At 37.7% G+C, this 17,099-nt stretch overlaps 1 protein-coding gene and 1 long non-coding RNA gene across 2 annotated transcripts; one reads left to right on the top strand and one right to left on the bottom strand.

The window, feature by feature from the left end:
- Positions 1–6,123: 6,123 nt before the first annotated feature.
- On the top strand, positions 6,124–7,786 carry LOC128280693 (uncharacterized). The gene is made up of 3 exons (XR_008270802.1): positions 6,124–6,258; positions 6,373–6,416; positions 7,622–7,786. It is a non-coding gene; the product is annotated as an uncharacterized LOC128280693 (long non-coding RNA).
- A 2,624-nt stretch (positions 7,787–10,410) lies between these two features.
- Positions 10,411–11,670, bottom strand: LOC108481482 (uncharacterized). The gene has a single exon (XM_017784608.1). The coding sequence runs from the start codon at positions 11,668–11,670 to the stop codon at positions 10,411–10,413; it is 1,260 nt and encodes a 419-aa protein (XP_017640097.1).
- Between the last annotated feature and the right edge of the window lie 5,429 nt (positions 11,671–17,099).

The following is a 17,099-nucleotide window of genomic DNA, read 5'->3' on the forward strand; positions in this document are numbered from 1 at the left end:
TGCAATGAAATGAAACAATTAAATGTTTGCTATTAGTGGTTAATGGCTTTGAGAAGTGTTGGAGAAATCTTGGGTTCAAACTTGGGCTTTAGCAAAAATTTTGGTATTAAGTGAAAAAAAACCTAGATTCTTGGATGAGGGTTTTTAAATTATTATGTTAAATAAATGACACAAAGAAGCTTGTAGTCTAGTGGTTGTGGTGTCATTAAGGTTGTATGGGAACTGGATTCAAGCCTTGGCTCTTGCAATTTATTTTGTTTTTTTAAAGGGAACTGAACTTTGGCCTTTAGACCTTATAATTAATTGGGGATAAAATATGACACAAAAAGCCTTGTGGCTTAGTGGCAAGTAGCGTGTGGAGCATTTAAAGGGAGGCATAGGTTCGAATCCCATGGCAAGCAAGGAGCATTTGTTTTGCTAACAGGGGGCGACAAGAGTTGGTGTTGAATTTAAACTCTAATGTTGGAGGGATCCCACATCGGGAAGCTAATATAAGAGTGGTTGTGAAGTGGCTTTAAATAGAGGAACCATGAAGAGAGTAAATGTACCTTTCTTGGTGATCCCTTTCATTGTATGGCGTGCTTTCGTTTGGGTTGGGCGTCGGCTAAGAGTGCTCGGAGCATGGATTAACTCCGGTCTCCTATCGGTGTGTATTTATCACTACTCTTGTTGTTGGATGGCTACTTGGCCGCGATGGGCGAAAGGGGCCATGTGGGCCTAATGGGCCCAATTGGATAAGTTGTTTGATTGTGTAGTAAATATTGGACTAGGCTAGGTGAATCGCATATCTGTGGCTAGGTTTGGGCTAAAAGGGCCACACCGGCGTGTGGGCACATTTGGTAGAGAATAGGCTTTAGGCCCATTCGTATTGTTATCCATGTTTAGAATACTTTAGTTTACCAATTCTTGAAATGCCCTCGACTTGTAAAATTACCAAAGTACTCCGATTTACGAATTACCATTTTACCCTCGGCCATGTAATTACTATTTTACCCTCGATTTATAGAATTACCGTTTTACCCCAATTTACATAATTACCATTTTACCCCGATTTACATAATTATCGTTTTACCCTCGATTTACAGAATTACCGTTTTACCCTCGATTTATAGAATTACTGTTTTACCCTTGATTTACAGAATTACTGTTTTACCCTCGATTTACAAAATTACTAAACTACCCTTGGTTTGTGAAATTACCATAATACCCTCAATTTGTAAAACTACCAAAATACCCCTGTATGGTAAAATGACGAATATGCCCTTATGTTCCGTATGACTGATGTGCTTAGGATTTACATATATTGATATTGGATTAGTTAAGTTTGAGTGACAAGTGGTGGTTATCGTAGGCGATTGATTTTGGAAACGTTTCAACTTCAACCCATAACAGATCTATTTTCTACGCACGTTTAAGTTGAATTCACAACGGATATGGGGTAGGAAGGTATTTGGAACGTTCTTCAATGAGTAGATCTCTTGTGAGGATTAAAGGCTACCGATCGAGGAGTGTGTGAAAAGCTTGGATCATCGGAGTGACTAAATCTAGTCATCAACTTCGGCAAAGGTATGAACCCAAGGGTCATTGTGGATGGTGGCCGAATGTGTAAGTTATGATAATAGGTAGTTTTGGATTTGGTTTAATAATAACATGGTCTAATCTATAAGTGGTTGATTATAGGAGAAATTTCATAGGAGATCTCGTCAAGGAATATCGCAAATCAGGTGTGTAACGAACCCTTTTTCATAGCTTAAAGTGATAAATGCGAAAAGTCGAAATGCGTAAATTCGGCATTTCGAGGACTTGTGAGCAATGACGCTCACTAGTTAGTTAGAATCGATGAGATGATGATGGGAACAATGGAAAGCAGTAAGGACGTGTTTTTGGCGTTCACGGTAAGTTGGGCCTCGAGAGGCTAAAATAGGCCCAATAGGCTTTCGGGCCCATTTGGGTAAATTTCGAGAAAATGGAAATCTGTTAAATTGCATGTTAAAGCTATTATCTTGTTATGGATAAAGGCTAAATGGGCCTAGATGACGAGAATCGGCTAAGTAGGGCCCATTAGGGTTTTTGGCCCAATAACTCGATTTCGCTAAAATGGGCCAGGATCTTTGTTTGCACCTATGAATTGTTTGTAACCATTAATGGACATGGAAACCCTAATTTTGGTAAAATTACGAGATTACCCTATAACATGAAAATGACCGTTTGCCCCTAGGTAAAAGTGACCATTATACCCCTAGGGTTTATATATGAACTTAATGCATGGGATTTTGATAAACATGATATGTATGATATGCACATGACATGTATGATATGCACATGATATGTATGATATGCACATGAGATGTTCATAAATGCATTGGGTTGGGTTTTATATGGATGGAGGAAGTGCAAAAGGGCTTATGCCCGATTATTAAAGGGCTTATGCCCCGATTATCAAAAGGGCTTACGCCTGATTATCAAAAGGGCTTACGCCTGATTATTAAAGGGCTTATGCCCCGATTATAAAAAGGGCTTTTGCCCTGATTATTAAAAGAGGCTAGGCCTCGGTTATATGATAAAGCAACTAAGTGCTAGTGGAGAGTTATGGCGGGGTGGGTCGAGTTAATCCCACATGGTGTGTTGGTTGGTACGGTGGAGAGTAGCGGATGGTGGGTTGAGTAGTCTCCCAAATGGGTTGCATTCTTTCATTTGACATTACATGTGTTATAAAATGGGCCTATGGGCCATACCGCTTTCTGATAAAGACTTGCCCAAGAATATGAAACTTGAAAAGGCTTGCCCAGTGTTATGAAATATGAAATATGAAAAGGGCTATGGCCCAAATATATGTTTGAGATTGGATTTGGGCTTAGACCCAACAGTGATTATTGTTTTGGGCTCTAAAAGGGCTTGTTGCACATCGAGTTTCCAAACTCACCCCTTTCCTTAACCTTGCGGTGAGCCTTGATGTGGGGACTTGGGCGGAGGGATTGAGAATGGCCACGGTGATTGTCTTTGGACTTTTAAATAAGCGTTGGTTTTCTTTAAATTTCCATTAAATATTATTTATTATTATAGTTTTTTTGGGGTTGTAATAAGGCCATTTTAACTTTTCTTTTATTTCTTTTTAGGATTATTTTAACTTTAATAACTTTAAACCTGGTTGATAATTATTCAAATGGGTTAGACTTAGGGCGTGTTTTCAAAATGATACTTGTTTCCAAAAGAGTTCAACACCACGATTAATCGATTTAACAAAGTCGTTCACTTAAACAAATTTAAACTCGATATAACAAAGTGTGGCTATGGTTGTGGGCATGTCTAGGATTGGGTCCAATCAAAGAGCTTGGTACTTAGCGACCTTCATGGCTCACCTCTTCGCCTCGAGATACCTACACGGTGCCTAGCTTCCATACACTTTGCTAACTCAAAGAAAATATATGGCTTTTAAAACACTAAAACGAAACACGGATTTTTAACTCCAATGTGGCACATCGATTTGGCCATAACGTCTGGGCGGGTTTGGGGTGTTACATTTAGTGGTATCGAGCTAAGTTGCAACAACTCTATTGTGGATCGGGTCCAAAAATTTTTCAAAATTTTGGCCTAAGAAGGTATTTTGGAAATGGTTTTGAAAAGTTCATTTTAAAGATGTTTTTGGAGTATATATGTTAAAATGGTCCAAGTTTTTCTGTTTTAAATCAAGAGTTTCAAAATAAAGGGTGTTTTCAAATCAAAGTTTTAAATTTCTATTTTCGGTGATCAAAAATATGGTTTTGAGTTTTAAATGGATTGAGAAAGAAGTGGCATGCTTGAATCCCGGCACCAAGTCTGTAAGTATTTCATTCCTCATATTACCTTTGCATTAAGATATTCTTGTAGATAGAATGAGACCATATCATGACATTATAACTAGGGCAACCCTAAAACTCTAGAATCTGAGGAGATCGTAGCTAGGCTATGATTACGTGAAAATAGAAACTTTAAAATACTATCTCTGCATAAGACATATGAATAAATAGTAAAATTTTGAGATCTTTGTAGTTAATTGATATGTGTCTTGGTAATGTAGAGTATTGATATGGATTCGAGGGTAAGCAAAGTCTACCAACTGGGTGCGGTAACTCGGAGCTTGGTCCGAGGCCTTGGCCGAGTTAGTAAGGAAAGTGGTAGAGGAAGTATTCGATACCAAAATTAAGGAAATTAGGGAAAGCGCTTCAAGTAGGGTGCTTGGAGTGTAAGAAAAGGAAGGATTCTAGTTCTTAGAAAACCAAGCCTCGATTCGTGAAACATGTTAAGGCACGACCAAACTATCCAATCTGCAAAGAGCGCAGCAGACGTCATCCGGGTGAATGCCATAGGAAGACAGGAGCATGTCTTAGATGTGGGTCCAAGGAGCATCGACCTCGGGATCGCCAAGTTTATTTTATTTAAATATGTGTTATGAATTGTATGCGTGCTTGATAAATGTTTCTTTACTTTGGTAATTAGATGTTCAGGTCGTACTAAGAATTATTTTTAATTAGAGTGCGAGCGGAAGCATAGAGGTTTGACTTGAGTAATGTCTGGTTAGTAGATAGTTGGAAATTTCGAGGACGAAATTTCTTTAAGAAATAGAATTGTAACACCGAATTTGGGCCTAGAAGTATTGGGCCTTGAGTGGGGGTCCGTAAGGAGGTTGTATATAGGTATTTAATTGTGCAATGAAATGAAACAATTAAATGTTTGCTATTAGTGGTTAATGGCTTTGAGAAGTGTTGGAGAAATCTTGGGTTCAAACTTGGGCTTTAGCAAAAATTTTGGTATTAAGTGAAAAAAACCTAGATGCTTGGATGAGGGTTTTAAATTATTGTGTTAAATAAATGACACAAAGAAGCTTGTAGTCTAGTGGTTGTGGTGTCATTAAGGTTGTATGGGAACTGGATTCAAGCCTTGGCTCTTGCAATTTATTTTGTTTTTTAAAGGAACTGAACTTTGGCCTTTAGACCTTATAATTAATTGGGGATAAAATATGACACAAAAAGCCTTGTGGCTTAGTGGCAAGTAGCGTGTGGAGCATTTAAGGGAGGCATAGGTTGAATCCCATGGCAAGCAATGAGCATTTATTTTGCTAACAGAGGCGGCAAGAGTTGGTGTTGAATTTAAACTCTAATGTTGGAGGGATCCCACATCGTGAAGCTAATATAAGAGTGGTTGTGAAGTGGCTTTAAATAGAGGAACCATGAAGAGAGTAAATGTACCTTTCTTGGTGATCCCTTTCATTGTATGGCGTGCTCGTTTGGGTTGGGCGTCGGAAGAGTGCTCGGAGCATGGATTAACTCGATCTCCTATCGGTGTGTATTTATCACTACTCTTGTTGTTGGATGGCTACTTGGACGCGATGGGCGAAAGGGGCCATAATGGGCCCAATGGGCCCAATTGGATAAGTTGTTTGATTGTGTAGTAAATATTGGACTAGGCTAGGTGAATCGCATATCGTGGCTAGGTTTGGGCTAAAAGGGCCACACGCGTGTGGGCACATTTGGTAGAGAATAGGCTTTAGGCCCATTCGTATTGTTATCCATGTTTAGAATACTTTAGTTTACCAATTCTTGAAATGCCCTCGACTTGTAAAATTACCAAAGTACTCCCGATTCTGAATTACCATTTTACCCTCGGTTCTGTAATTACTATTTTACCCTCGATTTACAGAATTACCGTTTTACCCCCAATTTACATAATTACCATTTTACCCCCGATTTACATAATTATCGTTTTACCCTCGATTTACAGAATTACCGTTTTACCCTCGATTTATAGAATTACCATTTTACCCTCGATTTATAAATTCTTGTTTTACCCTTGATTTACGTAATTCTTGTTTTACCCTCGATTTACAAAATTACTAAACTACCCTTGGTTTGTGAAATTACCATAATACCCTCAATTTGTAAAACTACCAAAATACCCTCGTATGGTAAAATGACGAATATGCCCTTATGTTAGTATGGTGATGTGCTTAGGATTTACATATATTGATATTGGATTAGTTAAGTTTGAGTGACAGGTGGTGGTTATCGTAGGCGATTGATTTTGGAAACGTTTCAACTTCAACCCATAACAGATCTATTTTCTACGCACGTTTAAGTTGGATTGTGGATATGGGGTAGGAAGGTATTTGGAACGTTCTTCAATGAGTAGATCTCTTGTGAGGATTAAAGGCTACCGATCGAGGAGTGTGTGAAAAGCTTGGATCATCGGAGTGACTAAATCTAGTCATCAACTTCGGCAAAGGTATGAACCCAAGGGTCATTGTGGATGGTGGCCGAATGTGTAAGTGATGATAATAGGTAGTTTTGGATTTGGTTTAATAATAACATGGTCTAATCTATAAGTGGTTGATTATAGGAGAAATCGCATAGGAGATCTCGTCAAGGAATATCGCAAATCAGGTGTGTAACGAACCCTTTTCATAGCTTAAAGTGATAAATGTTTAAAAGTCGAAATGCGTAAATTCGGCATTTCGAGGACTTGTGAGCAATGACGCTCACTAGTTAGTTAGAATCGATGAGATGATGATGGGAACAATGGAAGCAGTAAGGACGTGTTTTTGGCGTTCACGGTAAGTTGGGCCTCGAGAGGTTAAAATAGGGCCCAATAGGCTTTCGGGCCCATTTGGGTAAATTTCGTAGAAAATGGGAAATCTGTTAAATTGCATGTTAAAACCATTATCTTGTTATGGATAAAGGCTAAATGGGCCTAGATGAGAATCGGCTAAGTAGGGCCCATTAGGGTTTTTGGCCCAATAACTCGATTTCGCTAAAATGGGCCAGATCCTTGTTTGCACCCATGAATTGTTTGTAACCATTAATGGACATGGAAACCCTAATTTTGGTAAAATTACGAGATTACCCCTATAACATGAAAATGACCGTTTTGCCCCTAGGTAAAGTGACCATTATACCCCTAGGGTTTATATATGAACTTAATGCATGGGATTTTGATAAACATGATATGTATGATATGCACATGACATGTATGATATGCACATGATATGTATGATATGCACATGAGATGTTCATAAATGCATTGGGTTGGGTTTTTATATGGATGGAGGAAGTGCAAAAGGGCTTATGCCCCAGTTATTAAAGGGCTTATGCCCCAGTTATCAAAAGGGCTTACGCCCTGATTATTAAAGGGCTTATGCCCCGATTATAAAAAGGGCTTTTGCCCCGATTATTAAAGAGGCTTGGCCTCGGTTATATGATAAAGCACTAAGTTGCCGGTGGAGAGTTATGGCGGGGTGGGTCGAGTTAATCCCACATGGTGTGTTGGTTGGTGCAGGTGGAGAGTAGCGGATGGTGGGTTGAGTAGTCTCCCCAAATGGGTTGCATTCTTTCATTTGACATTACATGTGTTATAAAAATGGGCCTATGGGCCATACCGTTTATAGTAAAGACTTCGGCCCAGTAATATGAAACTTGAAAAGGCTTCGGCCCATTGTTATGAAATATGAAATATGAAAAGGGCTATGGCCCAGTATATGTTTGAGATTGGATTTGGGCTTAAACCCAACAGGCAGTTATTGTTTTGGGCTCTAAAAGGGGCTTGTTGCACACTGAGTTTCCAAACTCACCCCCTTTCCTTAACCTTGCAGGTGAGCCTTGATGTGGGGACTTGGGCCGGAGGGGATTCAGAATGGCCACGGTGATTGTCTTTGGACTTTTAAATAAGCGTTGGTTTTCTTTAAATTTCCATTAAATATTATTTATTATTATAGTTTTTTGGGGTTGTAATAAGGCCATTTTAACTTTTCTTTTATTTCTTTTAGGATTATTTTAACTTTAATAACTTTAAACCTGGTTGATAATTATTCAAATGGGTTAGACTTAGGACGTGTTTTCAAAATGATACTTGTTTCCAAAAGAGTTCAACACCACGATTAATCGATTTAACAAAGTCGTTCACTTAAACAAATTTAAACTTGATATAACAAAGTATGGCTATGGTTGTGGGCATGTCTAGGATTGGGTCCAATCAAAGAGCTTGGTACTTAAGCAGCCTTCATGGCTCACCTCCTCGCCTCGGATACCTACACGGTGCCTAGCTTCCATACACTTTGCTAACTCAAAGAAAATATATGGCTTTTAAAACACTAAAACGAAACACGGATTTTTAACTCCAATGTGGCACATCAGATTTGGCCATAACGTCTGGGCCGGGTTTGGGGTGTTACAAGGACGCCTCGGACACCAACTCTTCCTTGTGTAAATTAGTTATGGAACGTCCTATAACTAACCCTTACCGATCGAACAACCTACGAAACGTTCGTGATTTAGAACTTCGGCAGCTTTGCGTTCTAGAAGAGCCTAGCTCGAACCAATGCCATCAAACGTTGAGACATTTAAATCCGGTTACTACTTCCCTTGACGGAACCAAACAGCAATCCCCACTTGGCACGCCAATGTGTTCACGGAAGACCAATTAGACAATCGATCCTTTCGGAATTCCAACTGTACGTCTAGCCACACTAACTCAAACGACGTATTTTTTGACTTAGTATTGACTTGACTTTGTGAGTTGACGAAGTCATACTCTTAATTCGGAGAAATAATAAATATCGAAAGTTGGGAGTTAAACAGCTCGGGTTCGTAACTCACGGGTATTTTGACGGGGTCAACACCGGCTTAAAGCTGAAAGGGGTTTAGTGTGGCATGAATTTAATCATGCTTGAAGGTTATGGAAATGATAGAAATTATATGAAAAATATAGTGGAAATGGATAGGAAAAATATTTGCAAAGAGAATTAGACAAATTTAGTAAAAGAAGACAAAATAATCTAATGCTCAATTGAATTAAGAAAAAGAAAACAAAATGGATAATGGAATTCCAAAATTAAATAGGAATGTAAAGACAATTGATTAATGGATGATTTCCTAAGAACTAAAACCCCCTATTTATATAGATAGGGTTTACTAAAAATAGCTTAAGAAAATTAATATAAAATCTAAAATAATAATAATTAAAAAAATAAACTTAAAATAGAATTTCCTATTTTTGGCTTTTTACAAAGTCAAATTTATGACTAGTCCTTGGCTTGCTCCATCTTTTCGCTTTGGCCCATTCCAATAATTTTCTTCTAATTTGGCCCCTTTTCAGCTTGCTTTAGATCAATTGCATCCCTGACAAGAATTAAATCATAAAAACACTTAATTAGCAGGATTCAGTTCATCAATAAACCAAATTAAGCACAAAAAATATGCAATTTGACATGTTTATCAAATCCCCCCTACTTAGCTCATGCTTGCCCTCAAGCATGTTGTTCTTTCAAACATTAGAATCAATTCCACAATTTATAAAAATCGAGCCCCTTTTCCATATCCTCAATCAATGCAAACAACATAGGCAAAAAGAAATAAATGTTCAAAATATACATTTTAATCAACAATTGTCATAAAATTGAAATATGTCAACTAAACAATTTCGCTAAATTGAGATTGAATCCCATAATTTTCACGGCATTATTAATTAACTATGCATCAGAAAATTAATAGACAAGATCAAACCTTTTTACGCTAACTAGGATGACAACCCAAGCACCCTATCCCGGTTACTCAGTTCAAACAGTCTTTATTTATTATGTATTATTTTTTTCTCTTTTTTTATTTTATGGGGTGTTCAGCTAGCGGAATGTTTGTAAGTTATCGACTTGTCACTTGAACCTTTTTATGCGAGACAAGATGACAACCCAAGCACCCTGCCCCGGTTACTCAATTCGGTCACGTTTTCGAAACTTCATTGATAGCCTGAACCCTTGTTAATTTATTTATGCAAAAGCAAACATATTTTATTCAATCAATCAATTCATGCGAAAAAAAAATTCTAGCTACATATACCAATTTTAAAACCTAAATGTCGACCAATCTATATACTTAAACATTTAATTCGAAATTTACCCAATTGCTTAAATCGACTAAGTATGAGGTTTTAAGGCTCAAATGTTGAATAAATTGTCAAAAGAATTCATCATAAGATTGAACACATGCAAAAGAGAAAGACATGCAGCAAAAATTAACATATCAATCCAACCCCCCCACTTAAACGATGCTTGTCCTCAAGCATGTGTTATATGCAATAAAGTTTGGTAACTCAAACAACAAGCAAAGAGAAAGGTTAAGAATACTCCCCATGTGCTTCAACTGATGTTGTCGGTGTTGGGAAATAATTGTCAGCATTTAGCACGGCGTGCCCACGCTACCATCATTATCTGACTTCTACAAAATCTCCATTACGTTCCTGAAAATAGAAAATTCACTAGATTAAATAAAAATTTATTTATTTACAACTTAAATATTAAACTAAAAAAATTAAATAAATGAAAAGAAATTTGGGTTGCCTGCCAAAAAGCGCTTTTGTTTAACGTCGTTAGCTCGATGACCTTAAATGTTATCCTTTGGGTTTATTGAGAATTAATTTTCCCATCTTGTGCACTTGGATGTTCTTGCAGAAAGGTTTCGACCTTTTTCCACTATCCTTGAAGTATTTCTCGGATTCTCCTATCATTTGATCTTCTTCGTTAATCTTTACATTTTCCTCTATTGGAATCCTTGTATGTTCTAGAAACGGTTTGATTTCCAATTTCGAGGCTTTCATCATAGCTTCACGTATTGGTTTTTGGATCATCGATAATTCCTCTTGCTTAACATCAAGATCTACATTCCTGCAAGGCACAATTTGTGACTTATCATTAAGATGTCCCATATCTTCATAAACATTAAACTTAACCGTTTCATTGTCAAATTCCATGATGAGTGTTCCACTCCAAACATCAATTCTCGTTTGTGCTGTACTCAAGAATGGTCTCCCAAGAATTATGTCAGACGAATTAGCCGAATTGTCATCTTTCATGTTGATAATATAAAAATCTGCAGGGAAAACTAATTCGTTAACTTTAACAAGGACGTCTTCAAGCAGCCCTTCAGGATAGACGACTGTCCTGTCCGCCAACTGGATTATTACTCCTGTCTCTTTTAAAGGACCCGCGTTAATCAGTTTATAAATAGAATAAGCCATAACATTAATGGAAGCCCCTAAACCGCACATGGCTTTCTTAATGCCTATATTGCCTATCTCACAAGGAATAGCAAACATACCTTGGTCCTTGTATTTGGGTGGAACTTTCTTTTGCAGCACTGCAGAGACATTTTCTCCTACATTTACTCTTTCGTTACCTATTAACCTCCTTTTTCGAGTACACAATTCCTTGAGGAATTTTGCATAACGAGGGATCTGTTTGATAGCGTCGAGTAAAGGGATATTTACCTCCACCTTCCTGAATGTCTCGAGGATTTCTTTTTCCTCCTTCTCTTTCTTATCCCTTGCAAGCCTCCCTGGAAAAGGAGGTGGCATCACAACTAGTTTCTGAACTTCCGATTCTGGCCTTGCTATTGGATCTGAAATCTGCTTTTCCCGTTCCTTTTCTTGCCCATGATTTTTGGCTGGAACTGTTTCTAGAACCTTTCTGCTACGAAGAGTTATTGCACTGACATTCTGCCGAGGGTTCGGCTCTGTTTGAGAAGGTAGTTTACCTTGAGACTCCAAGCGATTAACTGCCATCGAGAGTTTACTAACTTGATTAGTTAACTCTTGTATTGATGCGTCTGTCCACTGTTGATATTTTGCAGCATCGGCAGCAAGTCTTTCCATGATAGCTTCTAGAGATGTGCTCGGCTTGTGTTATGGTGGTGGTTGCAGAGGTCTCAGTTGGTATGGTGGATTATATCGGGGATTAGCTCCGTAATTCAGGTTCGGATAATCCTTCCACCCGGGATTGTAGGTGTTGGAGAAAGGATCATAGTGTCTTTGCGGAGGTCCTGGAAAACCTCCGATAGCGTCAACATGTGCCGTTGAACTGTCGTTAGGGATTGGGCACAAATCCGTCTGGTGTTCAGACGTAGTACAAATTCCACAAGGTGGGGTCAAACTCTTCTTTTCTGTAAGCAAAGATTGAACAACATTCGTAAGCTTATCCAATTTATCTTCTAAAGTTGAAACGTTTACCCCATTAACCCATCTTGTCGGTTCTGAATTTGGCCGATATTGTTGAGAATTTACCGCCATGGTGGAATTAGCTCTCTTGCCCTTTGAGGGCTCATATTGACAAGCGCTCCTCCACTAGCAGCGTCGATCATCTTCATTTCCATAGGGAGCAAACCCTCGTAGAAATATTGAAGAAGTGATTGTTCGGTTAACCCATGTTGAGGACAACTCGCACACAGTTTTTTGTACCGCTCCCAGTAGTCGTAGAGCGATTCACTCTCCAATTGGTGAATTCCCACTATGTCCCTCCTAAGTTCGGCTGCTCATGACGCTGGGAAGAATCTGTCAAGAAATACACGAGATAAGTCATCCCACGTTGTGATAGAACCAGGAGGTAAGTAAAATAACCATTCTTTTGCTGTATCAACTAAAGAAAAAGGAAAAGCTCGAAGTTTGATCTCATCTTCGGGTACTCCGTGGGGTTTCATGCTTGAGCAGACCATGTGGAATTCTCTTAAGTGAGTGTGTGGATTTTCGTTCTTCAGGCCTCGAAAAGTGGGCAAAAGGTGAATCAAGCCCGACTTCAATTCGAAAGGTGTTCCTTCGGTTGGATAGTTGATGCATAATGGTGTTTGCTCGTTGGGAGCAGTGGCTAGTTAACGAATGGTTCAGTTTGCCATTCTTTCTAGTTCACCGAGGTTGTTTTTTATTTCAAAGAGTGGTTTGGTCTCAGGTTCAACCTCTTCGACTTGTTTCCCACGTCGAATTGCCTCTGCACGTATTGCTTCGCTCAACTTTTCAACGTCGGATTCTAGGATTCCTTATCCTAGCTCAACTCCTGTTTTACTTGCACGTTTAAGAGCTTCTGTCTCTTTTCGTCATGCTCGCGTCAATTTCTCGATCTCTGGGTCATATTCGAGATCTCCTGATGAAGATCTGGTCATGAAGTTGATTAAACAATTGTAAGTGTTGCTAGTCCCCGGCAACGGCGCCAAAACTGATGGCTGTCGATTCCACCAATATAAACCTACACCTAGTTTGCAAATTAAAGTAGTATAGGGAGTAGGGTCGATCCCACAGAGACTGGAATTACTGAAAATTGTTTGTTTCTTAACCAGATTAGTGTCTGGACAGTTGTCGTGCCCGCGACGTTTAGGGGGGAAATAAAATATGAAACCTGAAATAAACACAAGAAAACGTAAAAAGTTAAAAGTAAAAGATGAAATAAAAATAAAAAGATGAAATGAAAATAAATAACAAAATGATTTAAAGAAAAATCAATAAAACTTAGCTCAGCCTTAAGCACGGGTTTTCCCGTCTTTGACCCGTTCCTCAAAATTAGGTGAACTCCTCTTTTTTGATAAGCTAGTTATAGCTACCAAGGACGCCTCGGACACCAACTCTTCCTTGTGTAAATTAGTTATGGAACGTCCTATAACTAACCCTTATCTATCGAACAACCTATGAAACGTTCGTGATTTAGAACTTCGGCAGCTTTGCGTTCTAGAAGAGCCTAGCTCGAACCAATGCCCTTAAACATTGAGACATTTAAATCCGGTTACTACTTCCCTTGACGGAACCAAACAACAATCCCCACTTGGCACGCCAATGTGTTCACGGAAGACCAATTAGACAATCGATCCTTTCGGAATTCCAACTGTACGTCTAGCCACACTAACTCAAACGACGTATTTTTTGACTTAGTATTGACTTGACTTTGTGAGTTGACGAAGTCATACTCTTAATCCGGAGAAATAATAAATATCGAAAGTTGGGAGTTAAACAGCTCGGGTTCGTAACTCACGGGTATTTTGACGGGGTCAACACCGGCTTAAAGTGAAAGGGTTTAGTGTGGCATGAATTTAATCATGCTTGAAGGTTATGGAAATGATAGAAATTATATGAAAAATGTAGTGGAAATAGATAGGAAAATATTTGCAAAGAGAATTAGACAAATTTTGTAAAAGAAGACAAAATAATCTAATGCTCAATTGAATTAAGAAAAAGAAAACAAAGTGGATAATGGAATTCCAAAATGAAATAGGAATGTAAAGACAATTGATTAATGGATGATTTCCTAAGAACTAAAACCCCCTATTTATATAGATAGGGTTTACTAAAAATAGCTTAAGAAAATTAATATAAAATCCAAAATAATAATAATTAAAAAAATAAACTTAAAATAGAATTTCCTATTTTTGGCTTTTTACAAAGTCAAATTTATGACTAGTCCTTGGCTTGCTCCATCTTTTTGCTTTGGCCCATTCCAATAATTTTCTTCTAAATTGGCCCCTTTTCAGCTTGCTTTAGATCAATTGCATCCCTGACAAGAATTAAATCATAAAAACACTTAATTAGTAGGATTCAGTTCATCAATAAACCAAATTAAGCACAAAAAATATGCAATTTGACATGTTTATCAGTCACCACACTATCAAACCTTACATTGGTATCTTTTGAAAGTGTATATATTAAAGTATGTCATGTATAGGCTAGAAGTACTTTGAATATGTTCTGTAATGTGTATATATCTAGCCATGTGATATGGCTTGGTTTTGGTTGTGTTTATGTATGGTTTTTGAGTAATAAATATGTGATGCAATATTGCCAATGCGATGTGTTTTTGGATGGCTAATGGTAATGCTCAATTTGGTAAGTTAATGGTATGAAATTGAATATAGTGTTTTGAGAATATGAAATATATGTTTTGTTATGTTTATAACTTATGAAATGATATGATTTGGTATATGTTATGTATAGAATTTGCTGGAAATGATATAGCATGATTGGTCTATGTTTTGGTTGTGAATTGGTTGATAATTTGGTATGCAATTGATGTGGTTTTCATGTTTGTAGGGAGGACCCTTTATGGATGGCAATTTGACCTTTCAAATGGCCTATTTTTGTGTACATGGCTAGGGACATGGGAGTGTGTCTCAGCCGTGTTACTCGAGGGCCATTTCAAAATGAGCTTGGGCAGACCACACGGTAGCACACACGGGTGTGTGCTAGGCCATGTGGCCAAGTCAGGTTCGACCACGGGATAGACACATGGGCGTGTGACTGGCTGTGTGATCCAAGTTAGTAGCCTCCCTAATTTTTACACGGCCTAGCACACGAGTGTGTCATGCGGCCGTGTGGACAAGTCAGTATGTATGCCCTGTTTTGACACAGCCTAGACACACGGGTGTGACTAAAGCCGTGTGAGGCACACAGCCTGTTCACATGGGCGTGTGATCTGTGAAACTTTGAAAAATTTTTGAAGTTTCAAAAAATTTTGTATGAGCTCGGTTTAGTCCCGACCCCTTTTTATTGCATGTTTAAGGTCTCGATGACCTATATAAGGGAATCTATGATCATGTTTGATTATGATGGTGGGTAATGTATGTGAACTGTTTGTAAAATGTTTTCAATTGTCTGGTAACCCCTTTAACCCTAGTCCGGTGATAGATACGAATTAGGGGTGTTACACACAGTGTCAGAGCATATCGTCAAAGTTTTGAATTACTCTATCAGACTTATCATCGGTTTACAGGTGTATTATCGTGCCAAGATGCAACTACGTACTTATAGTTTCCTGTAGCTCTTTCCATAATTGGGATATAGCCCTCAGATCTCTATCCGTAATAATGGAGACTGATACTTCAAATAATCAAATAATCCCAGAAACATCTTACTCGGTTGGTTTGTTAAATACGAAATCTGTACACAATCGATCAATCACAATCCGATAACATCTTCCTTTTTGGAGATAAAGACAATTTAGATACAAAATCTATAGTAATTCTATTTCATATCACATCAAGGTTATCACTGATTGCAATAGACTTGAATGCTCTTGATATTTGACTCTTATCCATTATCAAATTGACAACTGAGCATAAACTCAAAATTATTAGGTTACATACCAGATCCCCAAAACATCTATTTCAAATAACTGTACATTTTTATTACTCCCAAAATGAACCAACGAGCTACTACTGAGCCTCGTACAAAAATTCCATGCATAAGCTCTAAATTCATCTGCACGCAATTTCTATCTCAGAACAATAACATCAATCATCAGGTCAGACTTGAAATTCAGAATAAAAAATCAACTCATACTGAACTCGTTTAACTTAGCATTTATTAGCACATTTCTAAGATTCTCAATCTTGCAATGAAAACATTGCTTTAGATTTTAATCTAGCTAAAATAAGATCATCATCAATTAAGATCAATCGTGTAACCCACTAACAAAATAAACAAAGATTTTTCCATTGAGTATCTATAGCTATATATGCTTTTCCAGAACTACTCGCGATCTTTCAATATTTCTAGTCTTTAACACTATCTTAACTTCAGATCTTTCTATGACATTCAATACTTTAATTATTGAAATCAAGGAACATGTGACACTTTTCGTCGATTAAACAATATCACCAAATTCTCAATACAAACATAAAAGTGACCGTCTCTAAATCACTCATCGAACAGTTCTTTTTATTGTAACATTAACCGTATGAAAACATGAACCATCACTTTACATTCTAGTAATAAAATGCATTCCAATCTTTTCAATAGTGCATCACTGAAAAATCATAAATTCATTACTCAATTCAAACTGAACTCAGAACCAGAACTTCGGTTAATAATATCTTCAACTGTTTTCAACTTAGCTAACATGCATAGACCATCCAAATTTTCATAAATGTGGTAACCATATCAATCAGAACAGCTTTAACTCATAATAATATCATCAGATTAGAACAAATCTAATAAGTATATCTTGGTATCATACTCTCTAGAATATCAATCCTTCATTCAGACTGTCTATAACACCCCAAACCCGGCCTAGAAGTTAGGCCCGAATCTGGCGTGTCACATTGAAGAGTTTTTTGAAAACCATGTTCTCATTGAAAACCCTTCTTACTGCTCAAAACATCTGGCCATTTTAAAACTTGTGAAACGTTAATTCCCTTAAAACCTTACTTGCTGTGGGAGCTAACTTTTAAACAGTTACAGAAACGTGATATTTTGAAAACTAGTTGTTGTTTTGGAAAATCATGCCCTACTTCTAACAGATATTAAGCATACTAAATAAATTTCCCAAATAA

Source organism: Gossypium arboreum, chromosome 1 (genome assembly GCF_025698485.1).
Source record: "Gossypium arboreum isolate Shixiya-1 chromosome 1, ASM2569848v2, whole genome shotgun sequence".
Classification (NCBI taxonomy): domain Eukaryota; kingdom Viridiplantae; phylum Streptophyta; class Magnoliopsida; order Malvales; family Malvaceae; genus Gossypium; species Gossypium arboreum.